At 44.0% G+C, this 25,073-nt stretch overlaps 1 protein-coding gene across 6 annotated transcripts in view; it reads right to left on the reverse strand.

Moving 5' to 3' along the window:
* adck1 (aarF domain containing kinase 1) overlaps nucleotides 1-25,073 on the reverse strand; it is a 765,048-nt gene that overhangs the window by 25,005 nt on the left and 714,970 nt on the right. For 2 of the 6 annotated variants that reach the window (XM_072273239.1, XM_072273236.1), the window contains 2 exons: nucleotides 15,928-16,121; nucleotides 8,229-8,485 (listed from right to left, as the gene is read on the reverse strand). The exons of 1 other annotated variant lie outside the window; for it this stretch is intronic. In XM_072273239.1, coding sequence (XP_072129340.1) covers nucleotides 8,317-8,485; nucleotides 15,928-16,121 — 363 coding nt within the window. In that variant the 3' untranslated portion in view covers nucleotides 8,229-8,316. Of the gene's footprint in view, nucleotides 1-2,886; nucleotides 3,067-8,228; nucleotides 8,486-15,927; nucleotides 16,122-25,073 lie in introns of those variants that run through there. 3 more of the 6 variants (XM_072273238.1, XM_072273237.1, XM_072273240.1) reach the window with 3 other exon arrangements.

A 25,073-nucleotide genomic window follows, 5' to 3' on the forward strand; every position in this document is an offset into this window, starting at 1 on the left:
CCAAGGACAAACAGAGATGGAAGATCTTCATTGCTGCCCTAAACAGCTGTGGCATTACGAGCAAGCCATCACCACACCCTAAGAAAATGTCTCTGACTATCCACTCAATCTATTGCTTGTATCACCTTGCACACCTTTACGCAGTGCCCCCCAAAAAAAGCCCTAGCTCGTGCAACCTATTCTTATAAGGCATGCTCTCTAATCCAGGCAACTTTCCAGTAAATCTCTGCACCGTCTCTAACGTTTCCACATCGAGGTGATCAGAACTGAACACAGTATTTCAAATGTGGTCCTACCAGGGTTTAGTAGAGCTGCAAGATTACCTCATGGCTCCAGGAAACAGCAGATATAACAAATCTCTCTGAGCCAGATTTGTTCCAAGTTAACAAGTTATTGAGCTATTTTCTGACAGGGAGCTGGAAACAAATTCATTAAAACCGTTAACAAGAGAACTGTTCCTAATTAAAGGAGACTTCCTTTATTCATTTGCATTACTGGACTTAGGCATCACCGCAAGAGCAGCATGTATTGCCTCTCCATACCCACTCCCGGGAAGATGAGCGTGAGCCTCATCCTCGGGGGAAGGTACTTTCACAGCACGGCTCGAGAATTCCGTGTTCTAGACCTGGCAATGATGAAGCAACTCCATTATATTTCCATATCAGGATGGCGTGCAATGGGAGATCGCTGCAGGGTGCACCTGCTGCCCGGATGATACACTCTGTAGCCATGTTGGCCTTATTGGGTTTTTTTAAAGAGTGTTGCATGGGGAAGCCAAATGGGCTACTTTCTCCTGAATGGCACTGCAAATCTTAAGTGACACTGAAGTGTGCATTTTATTCCACAAGTTAATGAGCTATGGTAAAAAAATAAAAGGGAACGGGACTAATTGGATGCTTCCGCAAATGATCCAGGATAGTTATGATGCCTCAAGTGGCCTTTTCCCTACTGAAGCATCGTTCTTCAACATCATGAAACATAGAAAAGCAGGGGAAATCCTGATAAAACTGTTTTTAACACAATTTGAAAGTTATTTAAAATCCCTTTGAATTTATTCTTTGAATGAGGGGAAGGTATGAGTCTCAGTGGACACTTGATTCATTAATGTTTATTTCCTTCTGTAATTTACTGATGCTTGGCCTTTTATTGATGAAGGAATCTTTGATTACTCATCATAAAAAAATAAGTTAGTTGAGCAAGAACATCATAAGACCATAAGACAAAGGAGCAGAATTAGGCCATTTGGCCCATCAAGTCTGCTCCACCATTTCATCATGGCTGTTCCAATTTTCCTCTCGGCCCCAATCTCCTGCCTTCTCCCCGTATCCCCTCATGCCCTGACCAATCAAGAATCTATCAACCTCGGCCTTAAATATACATAAAGACTTGGCCTCCACAGCTGTTTGTGGCAAAGAATTCCACAGATTCACTTCTCTCTGGTTAAAGTAGCAATAGGAAGTAAATTTAAAGTTCTGTTGGTTGGTCTTTATGCTTCAATTCAAATTGTTACATTGGCATGACATGAAAAAGGTGGCATCCTATTAAGGACCCCCACTACACAGGACATGTCCTATTTTCATGGCTACCATCAGGCAGGAGACACAGGAGCCTGAAGATCCACACTCAACATTTTAGAAACAGCTACTTCTCCCTCCGCCATCAAATTTTTTTAATGGTCCTTGAACCTATGAACACTAACTCACTATTTTGACTGTTCTTGCACTAATTCAGTTCTGGTCACCTGACAGCCTGACTTACCTCACAGAGGCGAGGACAGGATACTGACAAGACAAACCAGCACCCACACTCGAACCCAGGGCCACTTACATTCCCAGACCCAAGACGAGCATCAGGTGCCTATGATTAAACCCAACTGAAACAAGGGACAGCCGGAAGACCCAGAGTCCAGAGTCCATGGACCGGACCTTGAACCGGAATGTGGACTTCACGGACCGAACCATGACAACTCTGATAATATATTTTACTTTGAATTCTGAATTTTAATCAGCAAATCAAGGCAGACATGGTTAAGAGGTTCAGTTGGCGAAACAGCGGAATGGGGAAGAAATGTGATCTAAGTGACTTTGACCGTGGAATAATTATTGGTGTCAGACAGTGAGGTTTGAGTATCTCAGGGACTGCTGATTTCCTGGGATTTTCACGCACAAGTCTCTGGAGTTTACAGAGAACGGTGTGAAAAACACACAAAAAAAAATCCGGTGAGCAGTAGTTCCGGGGGCAAAATGGCCTTGTTAATGAGGGAGGTCAGAGGAGAATGGCCAGACTGGTTCAAGCTGACAGGAAGGTGACGGTAACTCAGATAACCACGTGTTACAATAGTTGTGTGCAAAAGAGAATCTCAGAATGCACACCTTGAAGCAGTTAGGCTACATGTGCAGAAGCCCATGAGCAGGAGGTCCCTAATAATGTGGCCCCTGAGTGTACTTTGAGATGTCCTGAAAGGTGTCCTGAAAGATGTCCTGAAAGGAATGTGCAAGATGCAAGTTAGCTCAAGCCTGTCCCATTTTAAATGGCTGGATCCTTGTGCATTTGTACGTGCAACATCTGCACATCTCCAACCAGCTAGTGATCTCAATCCCATCCATGATCCCACCCCCAGCACCAACAATTAACAAATGCTTCCATTAAACATTCTTGTCCATGCATTCAGTCACAGCAGTTTTCCAAGCAGCCTTGGTGTACAGACAGATGTCTGTCAACAAGCCAAGAAGGTTTGGGCCATTTCAGGATTTACAGCTAATCGTCCATTTAAAGATGCAAATTGGTGTTATGTGTCTGTCCTGCAAGAACTGAGCTGTCAATAGCAATTCAATTACACCTTAAAGCTGCCTTCACAAATTGCTACTTTAATAGTTCAGATCTTTTATTCCTTCCCAAGTAACCCCTGGCAAAATCAATGCTGAGCCAAAGAATAAGATTTAAAAGCAAATTATCTTAACTCTCCGCAACTCAACTCCTCCAGGGAAATACCAATCGTCTCCTTCATATTTTGTGTTTGTTGATTTGCTCTGTTGCTAAGTGGCTTTGTACTTCATCAGTGCAGGTCTGTCAGAGAGAAAGCCTGATTTAGGAACAAGATGGAATATTTTGCGACAATTTTACTAGAGCTGTTGTCCGCAGTAGTTCTGCAAACAAATTTCACCTTGCTTACATTCAACCCCCTTATCTTATCTGTCAGACCATTTCCTGACCACTCATTGGCAGGGTTGTCATCAATTCAGCGGATTGTCCTTCTTCTTCCTAACAAACTCCTGCTTTGCCGCTTCCACCAGCACTCACTCCATCATCCCCACCTCCACCTGCTTCCACCAGCACTCACTCCATCGCCCCCACCTCCACCTGCTTTCATCAGCACTCACTCCATCGCCCCCACCTCCACCTGCTTCCACCAGCACTCACTCCATCACCCCCACCTCCACCTACTTTCACCAGCACTCACTCCATCGCCCCTACCTCCACCTGCTTCCACCAGCACTCACTCCATCGCCCCCACCTCCACCTGCTTCCACCAGCACTCACTCCATCGCCCCCAGCTCCACCTGCTTTCACCAGCACTCACTCCATCGCCCCCACCTCCACCTGCTTTCATCAGCACTCACTCCATCGCCCCCACCTCCACCTGCTTTCACCAGCACTCACTCCATCGCCCCCACCTCCACCTGCTTTCATCAGCACTCACTCCATCGCCCCCACCTCCACCTGCTTCCACCAGCACTCACTCCATCGCCCCCACCTCCACCTGCTTCCACCAGCACTCACTCCATCGCCCCCACCTCCACCTGCTTCCACCAGCACTCACTCCATCGCCCCCACCTCCACCTGCTTCCACCAGCACTCATTCCATCGCCCCTACCTCCACCTGCTTCCACCAGCACTCACTCCATCGCCCCCACCTCCACCTGCTTTCACCAGCACTCACTCCATCGCCCCTACCTCCACCTGCTTCCACCAGCACTCACTCCATCGCCCCCACCTCCACCTGCTTCCATCAGCACTCACTCCATCGCCCCCACCTCTACCTGCTTCCATCAGCACTCACTCCATCGCCCCTACCTCTACCTGCTTCCATCAGCACTCACTCCATCGCCCCCACCTCTACCTGCTTCCAGCCCCTCATCACAATACTCTCTTCCTGAAAGCTCTATAGGGCGACTAAAACAAAATTCGTGCCAACTTAGAAGTTTCTTCCCCCATACAGGACCAACCACTCCTCCCACACCCCTCTATCTGTTACCCTTGTCACTGCACTGTAAACACTTCAAAACACTTTTTATAATAGAAACATAGAAAACCTACAGCACAATACAGGCCCTTCAGCCCACAAAGTTGTGCTGAACATGTCCCTACCTTAGAAATTACTAGGCTCACCCATAGCCCTCTATTTTTCTAAGCTCCATGTACCTACCCAAAAGTCTCTTAAAAGACCCTATTGTATCCGCCTCTACTACCGTTGCTGTCAGCCCATTCCACGCACTCAACACTCTCTGCTAAAAAACTTACCCCTGACGTCTCCTCTGTACCTATTCCCCAGCACCTTAAACCTGTGTCCTCTTGTGGCAGCCATTCCAGCCCTGAGAAAAAGCCTCTGACTATCCACACGATCAATGCGTCTCTTCGTCTTATACACCTCTATCAGGTCACCTCTCATCCTCCGTCGCTCCAAGGAAAAAAGGCCGAGTTCACTCAACCTATTCTCATAAGGCATGCTCCCCAATCCAGGCAACACCCTTGTAAATCTACTCTGTGCCCTTTCTATGGCTTCCACATCCTTCCTGTAGTGAGGCGACCAGAACTGAGCACAGTACTCCAAGTGGGGTTTGACCAGGGTCCTATATAGCTGTAACATTACCTCTCGGCTCGTCAATTCAATTCCACGATTAATGAAGGCCATTACACCGTATGCCTTCTTAACCACAATGCTGTCTGCATTGTAAATACATGCTGCTATCTATGTACTTATGCACATTTTATTCCATATTTGCATTTTAATCTCTAAATTAATTTTTATTTAATTCTCTATTCTTTGTCATTGTTGAATGCTGTTTTGTTGTTGCATGTCACATCCTGACTAACACACCACAGTAAATTCCTAATACATGTAAACATATATGATGAATAAAGTTGATCTTTGATCTTTGATATACAAGTTGCCTGATCAGTTTCCTTTGTGATAGACATTTGCTTCCTGAGCCAGGAGGTCTCATCTTTGCCGGGCTTGGTTTTCTGAACACAGCAGTTGCCACTTGTAGGATTAAACAGTTGTTTAGCTTTGGGTGGTAAATGGGAGCCAGTCTAGTTCTTAAAATGTAAATTGCAAGCAGTAATCACTTTGCAGTTAAAACAAGCAGAGTGTATAGAGTATCTTTGCAAACAAGCTCTATGGAGCAGACAGCTAGTCCACTACACCTGCTTTATTGCTCTCAAGAGATGCAGTTTAAGACAATGGGCTATTTAATTTGGCTTGTTTTAAAATGGACAAGCTGACTAAGTTGTTTAAATCAAGGAAGCTTTCAGACCAAATGGATAATATTATTTAGCATATCAAACGACTGATATGTTTATATTTGGAAGGTTTATGTACTCAGAGAAGCTAGCTTTACAACATTAACTATGGGAAGCTTAGTTCTGTGTCTTCAGATAGCTCTTAGATTAATTGTGTAAAAAGGGTATCTGAGGAAATATCATATTCATGTGAAGTCACACATGTGGCAGAAAAAAAGAGTATTACCAGGAACGGGGTAAGGAACAAGAAGAAAAGTGAATGAAATGGGGTGATCTAGAGTACATTCCTCTAGCTTCAATTTCTGCGAAGGACAATGCATTCATCTGTATGGTTGGTATGTCTTTTCAGTTTTTATAAGAATTGTACCTGTGTTTGATGATGGTGAGGACAATATGAGTGAGGTTGATGTTCTGGAGCATGTTGATATTAAGGGAGAGGAGGTGTTGGAGTTGTTAAAATACAATAGGACCGATAAGTCCCCGGGGCCTGATGAAATATTCCCCAGGCTGCTCCATGAGGTGAGGGAAGAGATTGCTGAGCCTCTGGCTAGGATCTTTATGTCCTCGTTGTCAACGGGAATGGTACTGGAGGATTGGAGGGAGGCGAATGTTGTCCCCTTGTTCAAAAAAAGTAGTAGGGATATCCGGGTAATTATAGACCAGTGAGCCTTACGTCTGTGGTGGGAAAGCTGTTGGAAAAGATTCTTAGAGATAGGATCTCTGGGCATTTACAGAATCATGGTCTGATCAGGGACAGTCAGCATGGCTTTGTGAAGGGCTGATCGTATTTGACAAGCCTGATAGAGTTCTTTGAGGAGGTGACCAGGCATATAGATAAGAGTAGTGCAGTGGATGTGATCTATATGGATTTTAGTAAGGCATTTGACAAGGTTCCACATGGTTGGCTTATTCAGAAAGTTAGAAGGCATGGTATCCAGGGTGGTTTGGCCAGGTGGATTCAGAATTGGTTTGCCTGCAGAAGGCAGAATGTGGTGGTGGAGGGAGTACATTCAGATTGGAGGATTGTGACTAGTGGTGTCCCACAAAGATCTGTTCTGGGACCTCTATTTTTCGTGATTTTTTATTAACGACCTGGATGTGGGGGTAGAGGGGTGGGTTGGCAAGTTTGCAGATGACACAAAGGTTGGTGGTGTTGTAGATAGTGTAGAGGATTGTCGAAGATTGCAGAGAGACATTGATAGGATGCAGAAGTAGGCTGAGAAGTGGCAGATGGAGTTCAACCTGGAGAAGTGTGAGGTGGTACACCTTGGAAGGACAAACTCCAAGGCAGAGTACAAAGTAAATGGCAGGATACTTGGTAGTGTGGAGGAGCAGAGGGATCTGGGGGTACATGTCCATAGATCCCTGAAAGTTGCCTCACAGGTAGATAGGGTAGTTAAGAAAGCTTATGGGGTGGTAGCTTTCATAAGTCGAGGGATAGAGTTTAAGAGTCGCGGGGTAATGATGCAGCTCTATAAAACTCTGGTTAGGCCACAATTGGAGTACTGTGTCCAGTTCTGGTCGCCCCACTATAGGAAGGATGTGGAAGCATTGGAAAGGGTACAAAGGAGATTTACCAAGATGCTGCCTGGTTTAGAGAGTATGCATTATGATCAGGGATTAAGGGAGCTAGGGCTTTACTCTTCGGAGAGAAGGAGGATGAGAGGAGACATGATAGAGGTGTACAAGATAATAAGAGGAATAGATAGAGTGGATAGCCAGCGCCTCTTCCCCAGGGCACCACTGCTCAATACAAGAGGACATGGCTTTAAGGTAAGGGGTGGGAAGTTCAAGGGGAATATTAGAGGAAGATTTTTCACTCAGAGAGTGGTTGGTGCATGGAATGCACTGCCTGAGTCAGTGGTGGAGGCAGATACACTAGTGAAGTTTAGGAGACTACTAGACAGGTATATGGAGGAATTTAAGGTGGGGGCTTATATGGGAGGCAGGGTTTGAGGGTCGGCACAACATTGTGGGCCGAAGAGCCTGTACTGTTCTATGTTCTACGTTTTGGAAATTGTTTGTTTTTTAGAAATGGTTTGTATTTGGAAATTTTAAGATAGAAATGCTCTGTGAGTTTTAAATGTGTCTTAAGTATGTTGTTTCAATTTAAATGTGTACCACTGAAAGTAAATGAACTGTTTTAAACTACTTTGTTAGCTGGAAGTATCTTCTCCTTGGTAGGGAGAAGGACCCAACACTCAAATAGTGGATGCTCACAGCTAAACTCACTGCAGAGAACAAACAGGGAAGTGAACTAGTTTTTGAAGATTAGGTAGTTACAGTATAATCTCACTTTAGTGAGAGTACTCGTGGCTATTTATATCTGATAGGGGTTAAGGTCTTCATTTGTGTTTAGAACTTTGCAGTGAGCAAACCCAATGCCATCACACCTTCATACAACTCTAACCATCGTGAACACTGCAATTAGATCACATCTCAATCTTAATACTTAAAGGTCATAGTAATATTTGGACGTGGATAGGCAGTTCAGCACTTTCTTTAGCTACAGTGTGACCTCAGGATGGATTTCTCATTGGGACTTGAGTTTGGAGCATTTTGGGTGGTATTGTGGTGTATAGCTGCACATCTGTTTTGAAAACCCAAATAAACAGCTGGAAAAATGACAACTTTAACGAGAACCACTTCGACAGAGGAGAATTCTATTGAGACCAGAAATCCATGAGGCCCTGGCCTATTTGAACAGCACAGCAGGCCACAAAGCTAGAGATGAGCAGAATGGTCCGTACAAAAAAAGGAGATCCAGTCCTTTCTCTGGCCAAGAGAGTTCCTTCACTGTAGAGGGTGATCACGTGTATCGATGCCACTGATCCAACTGCCCAGTGATGAAGACTTAATCCAGAGCAGGATCTCGTACAGACTGATCTGCCAAAGGACGAGAGCTTCGGTTAAGGAGATCTTCAGCTTTCTGTACCAAGACGTTGAAGCATCCTTCTCGTACCTGCCAGATCAAACAGGATAGCCAAGTTGAATTGCTGAGAGCTGAGAGAATGCAGGCATCATGCGGTTTGATCTGACAGCTAAATATGAGTCTATGTTGGGGGCGGTACCTTTTGTTCAGTATCCTAAAGTACTGGGTTCTTTAAAAGGGCGTAAATCAGCAATGCCTCAAAATGATTAAGGAACCCCATCACCCAGTACATCCCTTTTTCTCATTGCTACCATCAAGGAGGAGATAAGGGAGCCTGAAGACACACACTCAACTTTTCAGGAATAGCTTCTTTCCCTCTGCCATCAGGTCTCTAAATGGACAATGAACCAACCCATGAACACCAGCTCACTTTTTCTTTTCTCCTTTTGAACTACTTAATTAAATTAAAGAATATACTTCCTTTGTTTGTAATTTATATTTTTTATGTAATGCTGCCACAAAACTTTTCATGATATATGCCAGTGATATTCAAACTGATTCTGATTCAAGACCTTCTCAAGACTTAAATTCAACAGAGCCTGATGCTTCTCCACAGAGCAGAGAGGCTTCAGCATCTGAGTTGCTGCCCCTCACATGAGATGTGAGACTAAAGTCCTTTCTGTTCTCTCATGTGGCTGGGAAAGATCCCATGGAGCTGCCTGCAGAGTCTGGTCCAAAATTTATCATCCAACTAACATTATTAAAAAATAATCCTTATTATCAGTTCGCTATTTGTTTAGAACATGCTAAGTATAGGGAGCTTAAGGTAAAGGAACCCTTTGGAATCAATGATCATAATATGATAGGATTCCCTCTGCAATTTGAGAGGGAGAAGCAAAAGTCAGATGTATCAGTATGACAGCAGAGTAGAGCAGAGGCATGAGAGAGGAACTGGCCAAAGTTGATTGGAAGGGGACTCTAGCAAAGGTGACAGCAGAGCAGCCATCGCTAGAGTTTTTGGGATCAATTCAGAAGGCTCAGGATAGATACATCCCAAAGATGAGGAAGTATTTTAAAGGCAGGATAATGCAACTGTGGTTGATAAGGGAAGCCAAAGCCAACATAAAAGCAAAAGAGAGGGCATATAATATAGCAAAAATTAGTGGAAAGTTAGAGGAGTGGGAATTTTTTTTAAAACGAACAGAAGGAAACTGAAAAAAAAACATAAGGGGAGGGTGATGGAATATGAAGGTAAGCTGGTCAATAATATCAAAAATGATACCAAAGTTTTTTTCAGAGATATAAAGGGTAAAAGAGAGGTCAGGGTAGATATTGGATTGCTGGAAAATGATGCTGGAGAGATAGAAATGGGGGACAAGGAAATGGAGGACGAACCAAATAAGTATTTTACACCAGTCTTCATTGCGGAATACATTAGTAATATGCCAGACGTTTGAGAGTGTCATCGGAATACATTAGTAATACGCCAGACGTTTGAGAGTGTCATGGGGCAGTTGTGATTACTTGGGAGAAGGTACTTGGGAAACTGAAAGGTCTGAAGGTAAATAAGTCACCTGGACCTGATGGACTGCACCCCAGGGTTCTAAAAAAGATAGCTGAAGTGATTGTGGAGGTATTAGTAATGATCTTTCAAGAATCAATAGTTTCAGGCTTGGTTCTAGAGAATTGGAAATTTGTAAATGTCACTCCACTCCTCCAGAAGGAAAGGAGGCAAAAGAAAGAAAATTGTAGGCTAATTAGCCTGACCTCAGTGGTTGGGAAGATGATAGAGTCGATTGTTAAGGATGTGGTTTCTGGATACTTGGAGGCACATGATAAAATAGGCTGTAGTCAGCATTGTTTTCTTAAGAAAAAACTTGCCTGACAAATCTGTTGGAATTCTTTGAAGAAATAACAAGCAGGATAGACAAAGGAGAATTGGTTGAAGTTGCGTACTTGGATTTTCAGGCCTTTGACAAGGTGCCACACATGAAGCTGCTTAACAAGTTAAGAGCTCATGGTTTACCGAAAAGATACTAACATGGATAAATCAATGGCTGATTGGCAGGAGGCAAAGTGTGAGAATAAAGGGAGCCTTTTTGGTGGCTGCTGGTGATGAGTGGTGTTCCACAGGGGTCTGTGTTAGAACTGCTTTTACGTTACACGTCAATGACTTGGATGACAGAATTGATAGCTTTCTGACCAAGTTTGTGGATGATACAAAGATAGGTGAAAGTGCAGGTAGTTTTAAGGAATTAGAGAGGCTACAAAAGAACTACGACAGATTAGGAGAATGGGCAAAGAAGGGGCAGATAGAATATAGTGTTGGGAAGTGTATGGTCAGGCACTTTGGTAGAAGAAATAAAAAGGTCCACTATTTTCAAAATGGAGAGAAAATTCAAAAATCCTAGATGCAAAGGACTTTGAGAGCCCTTGTAAAGGATTTCTGAAAGGTTAATTTCCATGTTGAATCAGTGGTGAGGAAGATAAATGCAATGTTAGCATTCATTTCAAGAGGACTAGAATCTGAAAGCAAGGATGTAATGCTGAGGCTGTACAAGGCTCTGGTGAGGCCTCACTGAGTATTATGAGCAGTCTTTAAGAAAGTATGTGCTGGCATTGGAGAGGGTACAAATGAGGATCACGAGAGTGATTCTGGGAATGAAAAGGTTATCATATGAGCAGTGATCGAAGTCTCTGCCATAGTTGGATGCATCAGCAAGGGAGATGAGGTTGAGTACAGGGCTACGGTAGGAAACTTTGTCGCATGGTGTGAGCAGAATTATCTGCAGCTTAATGTGAGAAAGACTAAGGAGCTGGTGGTAGACCTGAGGAGAGCAAAGGTACCAGTGACCCCTGTTTCCATCCAGGGGGTCAGTGTGGACATGGTGGTGGATTACAAATACCTGGGGATACGAATTGACAATAAACTGGACTGGTCAAAGAACACTGAGGCTGTCTCCAAGAAGGGTCAGAGCCGTCTGTATTTCCTGAGGAGACTGAGGTCCTTTAACATCTGCCGGACGATGCTGAGGATGTTCTACGAGTCTGTGGTGGCCAGTGCTATCATGTTTGCTGTTTTGTGCTGGGGCAGCAGGCTGAGGGTAGCAGACACCAACAGAATCAACAAACTCATTCGTAAGGCCAGAGATGTTGTGAGGATGGAACTGGACTCTCTGACGGTGGTGTCTGAAAAGAGGATGCTGTCTAAGTTGCATGCCATCTTGGACAATGTCTCCCATCCACTACATAATGTACTGGGTAGGCACAGGAGTACATTCAGCCAGAGACTCATTCCTCCGAGATGCAGCACAGAGCGTCATAGGAAGTCATTCCTGCCTGTGGCCATCAAACTTTACAACTCCTCCCTTGGCGGGTCAGACACCCTGAGCCAATAGGCTGGTCCTGGACTTATTTCATAATTAACTGGCATAATTTACATATTACTATTTAACTATTTATTACTATTTTCTATTACTATTCTATTACTATTTATTATCTCCATGACTATTACTATTTACTAATAGTAGTATTACTATTACTATTTCTATTACTATTTATTATTTGTGGTGCAACTGTAACGAAAACCAATTTCCCCCGGGATCAATAAAGTATGACTATGACTATGACTCTTGGCCTGAACTTGCTGGAATTTAGCAGAATGAGGTGGGGAATCTCATGGAAGCCGATGGAATGTTGAAGGCCAAGATAGAGTGACTTGAAGAGGATGTTTCCTTTCATGGGGGTGTCTAGGACCAGAAAGCACAGCCTCAAAATAGAGGAATATCCATTTAGAACAGACATGAGGAAGAATTTCTTTAGCCAGAAGGTGGAGAATCTGTGGAACTCATTGCCACAAGCAGCATGGAGGCCAGGTCTCTGGGTGTATTTAAGGTAGAGGTTGATAGAGATTGATTAGTCAGGGCATGAAAGGTTATGGGGTGAAGTCAGGATAATGGGGCTGAGAGGGAAATGGATCAGCCATCATGATGAAATCGTGGAGAATACACAATGGGCCAAGTGGCCTAATTATGCTCCTTTGTCTTATTGTCTTATAAATTGGCTGATTTGTTTCATATAATACATAGTCATAGAGCACAGAAATATACCTGGTCCATGCTAACTAACATCTGAGCCAGACCAATTTGCTTATGTTTGGCTCACATTTGTCTAAACCTTTCCTATCCAAGTACCTACCAAAGTACATTTTAATGTTTCAAACAGTATTTCATTGGCTATAGAAACCTTGGAGACATGCTGAAAGAGGGAACATACACAAAATGATGAAGAAATTCAGTAAATTAGGGATATTCTAAGGAGGGAAAGAAACAGTCAACGTTTTGGTCTATGGGTTAAGGGTTAAAGGTGAAATGTTTAACGGGAACCTGCTGGGGAACCTCTTCACTCAGAGTGTGAAACAAGCTGCCAATACAGGTTCATTTTCAGCACTTCCGAAAAGTTTGGATAAGTACATGGATGGGAGGCGTATGGAGGGATATGGCCCAGGTGCAGGTTAATGGGACTATCAGAATAATAATTCAACATGAACTAAATGGGCCGAAAGGCATGTAGTGTAGTGCTCTATGACTCTATGAGTGATCTGCACAATAGACTTTACGTGACTGGGCATGGACGGGAAATACAACCAGAAGCAAACGGCTTCTAACAGTTGTAGAGCCAAAATTGAAATGTATAGAGACAGGAAAGGAGTGCTCACTGCACATTCAGAAAACAGCATTGCCAACAATTCAGCAGTGCCAAAATATCTTCCCAGATCAGGCACATTCCCGCAGTTGGATTGAACCCTCAACTCTGATTCAGGGCATTACAACTGAGTCGCGGCACCTTCCACTTTAAACTGGGGAATAAACCTAGCAGATCCATTTGCTCATTCACTCACGCATCACTTAATCAGGGATCTGTACTGGGTCCAATGTTGTTTGTCATATATATTAATGATCTGGATGATGGGGTGGTAAACTGGATTAGTAAGTATGCAGATGATACTAAGATAGGTGGCGTCGTGGATAATGAAGTGGGTTTTCAAAACTTGCAGAGAGATTTAGGACAGTTAGAAGAGTGGGTTGAAAGATGGCAGGTGGAGTTTAATGCTGAAAAATGTGAGGTGCTACATTTTGGTAGGACTAATCAAAATAGGACATACATGGTAAATGGTAGGGCATTAAAGAATGCTGTAGAACAGAGGGACCTAGGAATAATGGTGCATAGTTCCCTGAAGGTGGAATCTCATGTGAATAGGGTGGTGAAGAAAGCTTTTGGTATGCTGGCCTTTATTAATCAGAGCATTGAGTATAGGAGTTGGGATGTAATGTTGAAATTGTATAAGGCATTGGTAAGGCCAAATTTGGAGTATTGTGTACAGTTCTGGTCACCGAATTATAGGAAAGATGTCAATAAAACTGAGAGAGTACACAGGAGGTTTAGTAAAATGTTGGCTGGGTTTCATCTCCTAAGTTACAGAGAAAGGTTGAACAAGTTAGGTCTTTATTCTTTGGAGTGTAGAAGGTTGAGGGGGGACTTGATAGAGGTGTTTAAAATTATGAGGGGGATTGATAGAGTTGACGTGGATATGCTTTTTCCATTGAGAGTGGGGAAGATTCAAACAAGAGGACATAAGTTGAGAGTTAAAGGACAAAAGTTTAGGTGTAACATGAGGGGGAACTTCTTTACTCAGAGAGTGGTAGCTGTGTGGAACGAGCTTCCAGCAGAAGTGGTTGAGGCAGGTTCGATGTTGTTGTTTAAAGTTAAATTGGACAGCTATATGGACAGGAAAGGAATGGAGGGTTATGGGCTGAGTGCAGGTCGGTGGGACTAGGAGAGAGTAAGAGTTCAGCACGGACTAGAAGGGCCAAGATGGCCTGTTTCCGTGCTGTAATTGTTATATGGTTATAACCTGTCTGATTTACAAGTGAGGAACAAGGCTACACAGGGTTCAGTCCTGATGAAGGACCTCAGTCTGAAATGTCAACTATTTATTCTCCTCCATAGATGCTGCCTGACCTGCTGAGTTCATTGAACATTTCGTGTGTGTTGTTGGGAGTGACTTTCACTCACTGTTTGTAAACAAAGGATTGAACAGAACAGGCAGCAACAAACTAAGGGAAGTATCAACTAAGTGAAAGTAGGAACATATACACACACACACAACTGCAGACACATCCACACACACAAGCACACACATACACTCACACATACATACATGCACACACTCTTGCAAACACACATACACACACGCATGCACACAAGCAGAGGCACACATACATGCACACACACACATGCATACACGGCATGCAGATGCGCACGCATGCACGTACAATTGCTTAACAGGGGCTGTGGAGTTGACTTCCCTGGTTACTGACAGAGCCAGAAACGTTTAAGATTGCATCAGATATACTGAGGAAAAAAGACTGAAGGTGCATGGGAACAAAAGAGCTGATTCGAGCTATTTGCTCATTTGGTAGGTAAATGCCAACAGGGCTCAAAGAGGCTGATTACCATAACTTATTGATGTTATGGTAATGAATGTGACAATGGTCAGTTCCATTACCTGTTCTCACCTTATAACTCAGGAGAAGTTACCAGGCAGCCATCAGCTGTGACACCATTAGCAAATACACCCTCAATAACAGTGGGAGCTGTCTGACAGCAACATCAGCAGAGACTGGGGAATGAACTTGGGAATTTCTTGGTGTGTGTGGGGGCGGGAGGTCTAGCAATGCACAATGTGGTTACAAACGAACAACAAAAAGGTATTCCTGGCCTGTATCATAGAGCCATAGAGTCACACAGCCCTTCGACCTAACTGATCCAGGTCAACAGTGCTGTGCAGTGAGCTAGTCACATTTGCCCGCATTTGACCTCTAAGCACGTAGGGAAAACTAGGTTGGGGAGAAACTTCATGGTAAGGTGACCTAATTTTCATAGATTCACAGCAGTGGTTGACAAGAGAAGCGGAACACTTGGTTAAGGGGAAGACAGACATACTCAAAGTTCAGGAAACTAAGATCAGGCAGGCTCTTGAGAATTATAAGGTAGCCAGTAAGGAGAATAAACACACAAAGAAAACTAGGCTGGGGACAAATTTCATGGCAACTTAACCTGTTTTTTATAGACTCACAGTAATGTACCATTTGAGGGGGCCATTTTACCCATCGACGAAGTTCTAACTCCTTTCAAGAGAACAATCTATTGGCTCTGCTCATTCCCCCATTTCACGGTTTTGTTCCCTCTATCATTGCCTAGTTTATTGTACTGCTGCCGCAAAGACAACAAATTTCATGACATACGCCGGTGATGTTAAACCTGATTCTGATTGTACTTATGCAGCCTCCTTTCAGTGGATCTGTTCCTACCGATCTACAAGGAGGAGCATTCCCAATTTTAACCACATGCACCAATAGGTCTCTCCTCTTGCTCAGTGCCCAGGCGATCTAAGCACTCTTGGATGCAGGAGTTATCCAACCTTTCCACTTTGAGCTGATGAATGATGACATTCAGGCGCTTTAACCAACCTAGACACAGCTCTGATGCAGCAGCGAGACATGGTGATGAAGGAACTGGCGCTGGCTCGTGTCTGCAGCGACGTCTCAATCCCTCGAAGCAAGTCGTTAGTCTTTAGGAGCAGCAGCATTTGGCGAGGGACTTTGTTCAGCAGTTCATTGATGCGAGGTAGATACTTAGCTGCATTTAGTCTAATCTCCACATCCTGAAAAACAACTGGGACACTTGACTACCATTGAAACAAATGGCACGTTTGCAGAGAAACATCAGATAAAATTGGACACAGAAAATCAATTGCAAAGTATTCCACTTTAAAAGTTCTAAATAAATTTAGTATTGAAGCACATATATATCAACAAATAGTACCTTGAGACTTGTTTCTTTACAGGCATTTAAAGGAATAAAAAGAAATGCAGTCAAATTGTATGGAAAAATATACATAGACCATAGGGGCATAAAACATAGGAACAGAGTTGGGCCATTCGGTCCATCGAGTCTGCTCCACCTTTCCATCAAGGCTGATTTATTACCTCTCTCAACCCCATTCTCTTGCCTTCTTACCGTAACCTTAAACACTCTCACTAATCAAGAACATATGAACCTTCGCTTTAAATGTACCCAATGATTTGGCCTCCACAGCCATCTGTGGCAATGGATTCCACAGATTCACAACTCTCTAGCTAAAGAACCTCCTCCTCATCTCTGTTCTAAAGGGACGTTCTTGTATTCTGTGGCTAGTTGTGGACTCCCCCACTACAGGAAACATCCTCCCTACATCCACTCTATCTAGGCCTTTCAATATTCAATAGGTTTCGCAAACACGAGGAATTCTGCAGATGCTGGAAATTCAAGCAACACACATCAAAGTTGCTGGTGAACGCAACAGGCCAGGCAGCATCTCTAGGAAGAGGTACAGTCGACGTTTCGGGCCGAGACCCTTCATCAGAACCTGGTGGTCGGAGGCTCGGAGTTTTTGGACGGACTCGGAGTCGGACTGTGGTCGGATGCTTCCAGGATGCTGCATCGGCAAGTTGGCGGCGCTGGAAGTTTACCGTCTGCGTGAGATGATGGGACTTTCTAGAGACTTTTGAGACTTTTACCGTGCCATGGTCTGTTCTTATCAGATTACGGTATTGCTTTGCACTGTTGTAAATATATGTTATAATTATGTGGTTTTTGTTAGTTTTTAAGTCGGTTTCCGTGATATCATTCTGGAAGAACATTGTATCATTTCTTAATGCATGCATTACTAAATGACAATAAAAGGGGACTGCGTGTCCTCATAATCTAATCTAATCTTCTAGCTCAATACACGGTGTAATTTATCTTATTGAAAAATACAGCATGGAATAGGCTCTTCCGACCCAGCGAGATGCTCCTCCAGCTACCCACCAATTTAACCCTAGGCTAATCACAGGACAGTTTACAATGACCACTAACCAACTAACCGGTATGTGTTTGGACTGTGGGAGGAAGCCAAGCTCCTTGCAGACTGCGACAAAAATTGAACTCCAAAATTCAGAATACTCCAAGCTATAAGAGCACTGTGCCGAACACTATGTTACCATGGCCCTCCTTGGTAATGATTTGATCTTTATAGGCAGTGCACAAGACAAGCTCTTCATTATATCTTGGTCCAGGTGAGAGTAATAAGCCAATAAACCAATCCCAATACCAGCCAGGAAAAGGCTATTTAACTGATCCCATCTTGTAACTCTGGACCTAAAGTTCTATTGGTTACAACAGAGCTGAAGCAACGAACAATCTGCTGGAAGAACTCAATGGGTCACGCAGCATCTATGGGAGGAAAAGAATTATTGACATAATTCTTAACAGGGGTATAGATAAGGTAAATGCAAGCAGGCTTTTTCCACTGAAATTGGGTGGGACTACAACTAGAGGTCATGGTTTAAGGGTGAAAGGTGGAAAGTCTAAGACCATAAGACATAGGAGCAGATTAGGCCATTCAGCACATCGAGTCTGCTCCACCATTCCATCATGGCTGATCCTGGATCCCTCACTCCCATATACCTGCCTTCTCTCCATATCTTTTGATGCCCTGACTGATCACGGAACGACCAACTTCCGCCTTGAATATGCCCACGGACTTGGCCTCCACCGCAGTCTGGCTACTCTATCTAAAAAAATTCCTCCTTACCTCTGTTCGAAAGGGTCACCCCTCAGTTTTGAGGCTGCGTCCTCTAGTTTTGGATGCCCCCACCATAGGAAACATCCTCTCCACATCCATCCTATCTTTTCCTTTCAACATTCAGTAGGTTTCAATGAGATTTCCCCACAGTCTTCTAAATTCCAGTGAGTTCAGGCCCAAAGCTGCCAAACGCCCTCACACGTTAACCCTTTCATACCCAGAATTATCTTCATGAACCTCCTCTGGACTCTCTCCAATGACAACACATCCTCTCTGAGATATAGTGCCCCAAACTGTTGACAACCCTCCAAGTGCAGCCTGACTAGTGTCGTGTGAAGGCTCAACATCCTCTCCTTGCCTTCATAAGAACATATGAAATAGGAGCAGGAGTCGGCCATCTGGCCCGTCGAGCCTGCTCCGCCATTCAGTGAGATCATGGCTGGTCTGGCCATGGACTCATCTCCACCTACCTAACTTTTTCCCATAAATCTTAATTTCCCTACAATGCAAAAGTTTATCCAACTTTGTCTCAAATATATTTACTGAAGTAGCCTCCACTGCTTCATTGGGCAGAAAATTCCACAGGTTCACCACCTTCCGGAACAAGCAATTCCTTCTCAACTCCATCCTAAATCTACTCCCCCGAATCTTGAGGCTATGTCCCCTAGTTCTAGTCTCACTTACCAGTGGAAACAACTTTTCTGCCTCTATCTTGTCTTTCCCTTTCACAATATTCTATTCCCCTTGAAATAAATGCTGACATTGCACTTGCCTTCTTTACCACAGTCTCAAACTGCAAATTGACTTTCTCAAGTCAAGTCAAGTCACTTTTTATTGTCATTTCAACCATAACTTCTGGTACAGTACACAGTAAAAACGAGACAATATTTTTCAGGACCATGGTGCTACATGAAACAATACAAAAACTACACTGAACTATGTAAATAACACAAAAACTACTCTAGACTACAGACCTACCCAGGACTGCATAAAATGCACAAGACAGTGCAGGCATTACAATAAATGATAAACAATACAATAGGCACAGTAGAGGGCAGTAGGTTGGTGTCAGTCCAGGCTCTGGGTATTGAGGAGTCTGATGACTTGGGGGAAGAAACTGTTACATAGTCTGGTCGCGAGAGCCCGAATACTTCGGTACCTTTTTCCAGATGGCAGCAGGGAGAAGAGTTTGTACGAGGGGTGCGTGGGGTCCTTCACAATGCTGTTTGCTTTGCAGATGCAGCATGTGGTGTAAATGTCTGTAATGACGGGAAGAGAGACCCCGATGATCTTCTCAGCTGACCTCACTATCCGCTGCAGGGTCTTGCGATCCGAGATGGTGCAATTTCCAAACCAGGCAGTGATGCAGCTGCTCAAGATGCTCTCAGTATAACCTTTGTAGAAAGTGATGAGGATGAGGGGTGGGAAATGGACTTTTCTCAGCCCTCGCAGTAAGTAGAGATGCTGCTGCGCTTTCTTTGCTATGGAGCTGGTGTTGAGGGACCAGGTGAGATTCTCCACCGGGTGAACACCAAGAAATTAGGTGCTCTTAACGATCTCTACGGAGGAGTCATCGATGTTCAGCAGAGAGTGGTCGTTCCGTGTCCTCCTGAAGTCAACAACAATCTCTTTTGTTTTGTTCACATTCAGAGACAGGTTGTTGGCTCTGCACCAGTCCGTTAGCCGCTGCACCTCCTCTCTGTATGCTGACTCATCGTTCTTGCTGACGAGACCCACCACGGTCGTGTCACCAGCGAACTTGGTGATCTGGGAGTCTTTCGAGGACTCCTAAGTCCCTCTGCACCTCTGATGTTTAAACCTCCTCCCTATTTAAATAATAGTCCACACTAATGTTCCTTTTACCAAAATGCATTATCATACGTTTCCCAACACTGTATTCCATCTTCCTTTTAGCTCATTCTTCCAATTTGTCTAAGCCTTCCTGCAATCACATTGCTTCCTCAGCACTACCTACCCCTCCTCCTGCCTTCATATCATCCACAAACTTTGACACAAACCCATCAATTCCACTATCCAAATCATTGACAAACAATGTGAAAAGTAGCAGTCCCAATACTGACCCCTAAAGAACACCACGGGTCACCGGCAGCCAACCAGAAAAGTCCCCTTTTAATCCCACTCACTGCCTCCCGCCTGTTAGCCATTCTGCTATCCATGCCAGTATCTTTCCTGTAATGCCATAGAATTTTATCTTGTTCAGCAGCCTCGTGCGTGGAACCTTATCAAGCGCATTCTGAAAATCCAAGTAAATGACATCTACTGCCTTTCCTTTGTCCACTCTGCTTGTTACTTTCTCGAAGAATTCTAACAGATTTGTCAAGCAAGATTTCTCTTGACAGAAACCATGCTGACTTGACTTCGATTTATTTTAACATTAGTCTCTAAGTACCTCGAAACCTCATCCTTAATAATAAACTCCAAAACTTTCCTAACCACTGAGCTTAGCCTAACTGGCATATAATTTCCTTTCTTTTGCCTTCCTCTCTTCTTAAACAGTGGAGTGACATTTTCAATTGTCCAGTCCTCTGGGGCCATGCCAGAATCAAACGATTCTTGAAGGACCATAACCAATGCATCCGTTATCTCTTCAGCAACCTCTCTCAGGACTCTGGGATGTACTCCGTCTGGTCCTGGTGACTTATCCACTTTAAGACCTTTGAGTTTGCCTAGCACTTTTTTCGTTGTAATAGCAATGTCACTCACTCATGCTCCCTGACACTCACAAACCTTTGGCACACTGCTGGTGTCTTCCACAGTGAAATCAGATGCAAAGTACCCATTAAGTTCATCTGCCATTTCTTTGTCCCCATTATTACCCCATCAGCATCATTTTCCAGTGGTCCAATATCAACTCTCACCTCCCTTTTACTCTTTATATAACTGAAAAAACTTTTGGTATTCTGCTTTATATTATTCACCTGTCTGCCCTCATATTTCATCTTTTCCTTTCTTCTTGCATTTTTCTCACTGACATCTTCAACATCTCCCTGAGCAGCGCTGTCGTTCCAACGTGCTTCAATGCTGCCACCATCGTCCCTGTGCCGAAGAAGTCTTCAGTGTCCTGCCTCAACGACTACCTCTCATCCGTCTCTCACATCCATCATCATGAAATGTTTCGAGAGGCTTGTCATGAGGCACATCAAGACCCTGCTGCCCCCCTCACTGGACCCCCTGCAGTTCACGTATCGTCCCAACTGCTCAACAGACGATGCCATCGCCACAACCCTCCACTTGGCCTTCAGCCACCTGGACAAAAAAGGTACATACGTTGGAATACAGTTTATAGACTTCATTTCAGCATTCAACACGGTCATTCCTCAGCACCTGATTAGAAAGCTGAAACTCCTGAACACCTCCCTCTGCAACTGGATCCAGACTTCCTGACTGGAAGACCTCAGTCAGTCCGGATTGGAAGCAGCATCTCCAACACCATCACACTGAGCACGGGGGCCCCCCAGGGCTGTGTGCTTGGTCCACTGCTGTTCACTCTGCTGACCTACGACTGTGCTGCAACACACAGCTCGAACCACATCATCAAGTTCGCCGATGACACGACCGTGGTGGGTCTCATCAGCAAGACTGATGAGTCAGCATACAGAGAGGAGGTGCAGCGGCTAACTGACTGGTACAGAGCCAACAACCTGTCTCCGAATGTGAACAAAACAAAACAGATGGTTGTTGACTTCAGGAGAGCACGGAGCGACCACTCCCCACTGAACATTGGTAGCTCCTCCGCTGAGATCGTTAAGAGCACCAAATTTCTTGGTGTTCACCTGGCAGAGAATCTCACCTGGTCCCTCAGCACCAGCTCCATAGTCAAGAAAGCCCAGCAGCGTCTCTACTTTCTGTGAAGGCTGAGAAAAGTCCACCTTCCACCCCCCCCCCACCCTCACCACATTCTACAGAGGTTGTGTCGAGAGCATCCTGAGCAGCTGCATCACTGCCTGGTTCGGAAATTGCACCATCTCGGATCGCAAGACTCTGCAGCAGAGAGTGAGGTCAGCTGAAAAGATCATTGGGGTCTCTCTTCCCGCTATTACAGACATTTACACCACACGCTGCACCCATAAAGCCAACAGCATTATGAAGGACCCCACGCACCCCTCACACAAACTCTTCTCCCTCCTGCCATCTGGCAAAAGGTACCGAAGCATTCGGGCTCTCATGACCAGACTCTGCAAGTTTCTTACCCCAAGCCATCAGGCTCCTCAATACTCAGAGTCTAGACTGATATCTACATCATTTATTATTATATTGTAATTTGTCCTCTACTATGCCTATTGTCTTGTTTATTAATTATTGTACTGCCCTGCACTGTCTTGTGCACTTTACATAGTCCTGTGCAGGTCTGTAGTCTAGTGCAGTTTTTATGTTGTTTTACATAGTCTGGTGTAGCCTTGTGCTGTCTCACATAGTTTAGCGTAGTTTTGTGTTGATTCATGTAGCACCAGGATCCTGGAGGAACTTTGTTTCATTTTCATTGTGTACTGTACCAGCAGCTTATGGTCGAAATGACAATAAACTTGACTTGACTTGAGTTGCCTTTTGTTGGATTTTAAAAGTTTCCCAATCATCCAACTTCCCACCCACTTTTGCCACCTTATATGCCCTTTCTTTGGCTTTTATGCAGTCCTTAACTTCCTTTGTCAGCTACAGTTGCCTACCCCTGCCATTTGAGAATTTCTTTCTCTGGGAGACAAACCTGCGCCTTGTGAACTATTCCCAAAAACTTCAGCCATCTCTCTTCTGTCACCATCCCTGCCAGTATCCTCCTCCAATCCACCTGCACAAGCTCCTCTCTCATGCCTCTGTAATTCCCTTTATTCCATTGCGATACTGATACATGTGACTTATGCTTCTCCCTCTCAAATTGCAGTATGAATTCAATCACATTATGAACACTGCCTCCTAAGGGTTCCCTTATGTTAAGCTCCATAACAAGATCTGGGTTATTACATAACACTCAATCTAAGGCTCAAGCAGAAGTTGCTCTAAAAAGCCATCTTATAGGCATTCAACAAATTCCCTCTCTTGCGGTCCAACACCAACCTGATTTTCCCATCCCTTTACATGTTAAAGTCCCCCAGTACATTTATGTCATTACCCTTATCACATGCCTTTTCCAGCTCCCTTTGCAATCTCAATCCCACACCTTGGTTACTATTTGGAGGCCCATATATGATTCCCATAATGGCTTTTTTTACCCTTCCAATTTCTTAACTCCACCCACAAAGATTCAAAATTCTCTGACCCGATGTCACCTCTTTCTAAAAACGTAATTCCATCCCTTACCAGTAGAGCCACACCATCGCCTAGGCCTTCCTGCTAGTCCTTTCGATACAAAGTATATGCTTTGATGTTAAGCTCCCAAATATGACCTTCTTTCAGCCACGACTCAGTGATGCCCACAACGTCATACCGACCAATCTCCAATTGCGCCACGAGTTTGTCCATCTTATTCCGAATGCCACGTACATTTATATACAGCACCTTTAAGGGGAACATGAGAGGGAACTTCTTCACTCGGAGGATTGTGGGAATGTGGAACGTGCTGGCAGTACAAGTGGTGGATGTGATCTCAATTTCAACATTTAAGAGAAGTTTGAATAGGTGCGTGGATGGGAAGGGTATGGAGGGCCACTGTCCCACAGGTTGATGGGAGTAGGCAGTTTAAATAGTTTGGCATGGATGAGATGGGCCAAAGGGCCTGTTTCTGTGCTGTACTTTTCTCTGGCTCTATGACATTTTGAGTCAAAACCTGACATCACGATTGAGAGGAGAGAGGCGAGATGGCCAATGGGACGAAGAGAGGGGGAGTGGTGAGAAAGGAGTCCGTGCGGACTGGTTCACTGAGGTGTTCATCTAGGTAACTTTTAGATGTATTCTTCTCCCATCACCATTCCACTCTCCCGCTACTTTGTTTGGATTACTATTTTTTGTGGATTTTAGATAAAGATGCAGAAACTGACTTATTATCCCTGACTTGCAATTTGTTGTTTTGTGGCACCAGCACAGTGCAAAGACATAAAAATTATTAGAGGTTGTAAAAATAAAAATAAATAGTGCAATAAAAACGGAATAATGAGGTAATGATCATGGGTTCATGGTCCATTCGAAAACCTTATGGCAGAGTGGAAAAAGTTGTTTCTGAATCGCAGAGAATGGGTCCTCAGGCTCCTGTACGTCCTCCCTACTGGTAGTAATGAGAAGAGTTATTTTATTTTATTTTATTTAGAGATACAGAACAGTAACAGGCCTTTCTGGCCTAACATGTCCATGCTGCCCAATTCCACCCATGTGACCAATTAGCTTACCAACTTGAATATCTTTTGAATGTGGTAGGAATGTCTGGTATGGGGGAAGGGAACTACTGCACAGGATCAAAATAAGATGCAGAGAGTTGTAACCTTCATCAGCTCTATCATGGGCACTAATCTCCATAGTATCCAAGACATCGTCAAGGGGCAATGCCTTAAAAAGGTGGCAACCATCATTAAGGACCCCCATCACCCAGGTCATGCTTTGTTCTCATTGCTACCATCAGGAAGGAGGTACAGAAGCCTGAAGGCAAACACACAAAGATCCAGGAACAGCTTCTTCCCCTCCAACATCTGACTTCTGAATAAACATTGAACTCATGAACACTACCTCACTACTTTTTAATTTCTCTTTTTGCGCTACTTATTTAACTTATTTAACTTAACTAGCGGGTATACGTACACTTACTGTAATTCATGTTTTTTCTATGGTTATGTACTGCATTGTACTGCAAATTTCACAGTATATGTAGGTGATAATGATATTAAAGCTGATTCTGATTCTGAATCCAGAGCACCCAAAGGAAACTCATGTCCGTGGTGAGAACGTGCAAACTCCTTAAAGACAGTGGTGGGAATTAAAGCTGGGTCACTGGCGCTGTAATAATGTTAGACAAATCGTTATGCTACCGTGTCACCCCAGATATCCCAAATGGTGAGGGTCCTTAGC

Source organism: Mobula birostris, chromosome 1 (assembly GCF_030028105.1).
Source record: "Mobula birostris isolate sMobBir1 chromosome 1, sMobBir1.hap1, whole genome shotgun sequence".
In the NCBI taxonomy this organism is placed as follows: domain Eukaryota; kingdom Metazoa; phylum Chordata; class Chondrichthyes; order Myliobatiformes; family Myliobatidae; genus Mobula; species Mobula birostris.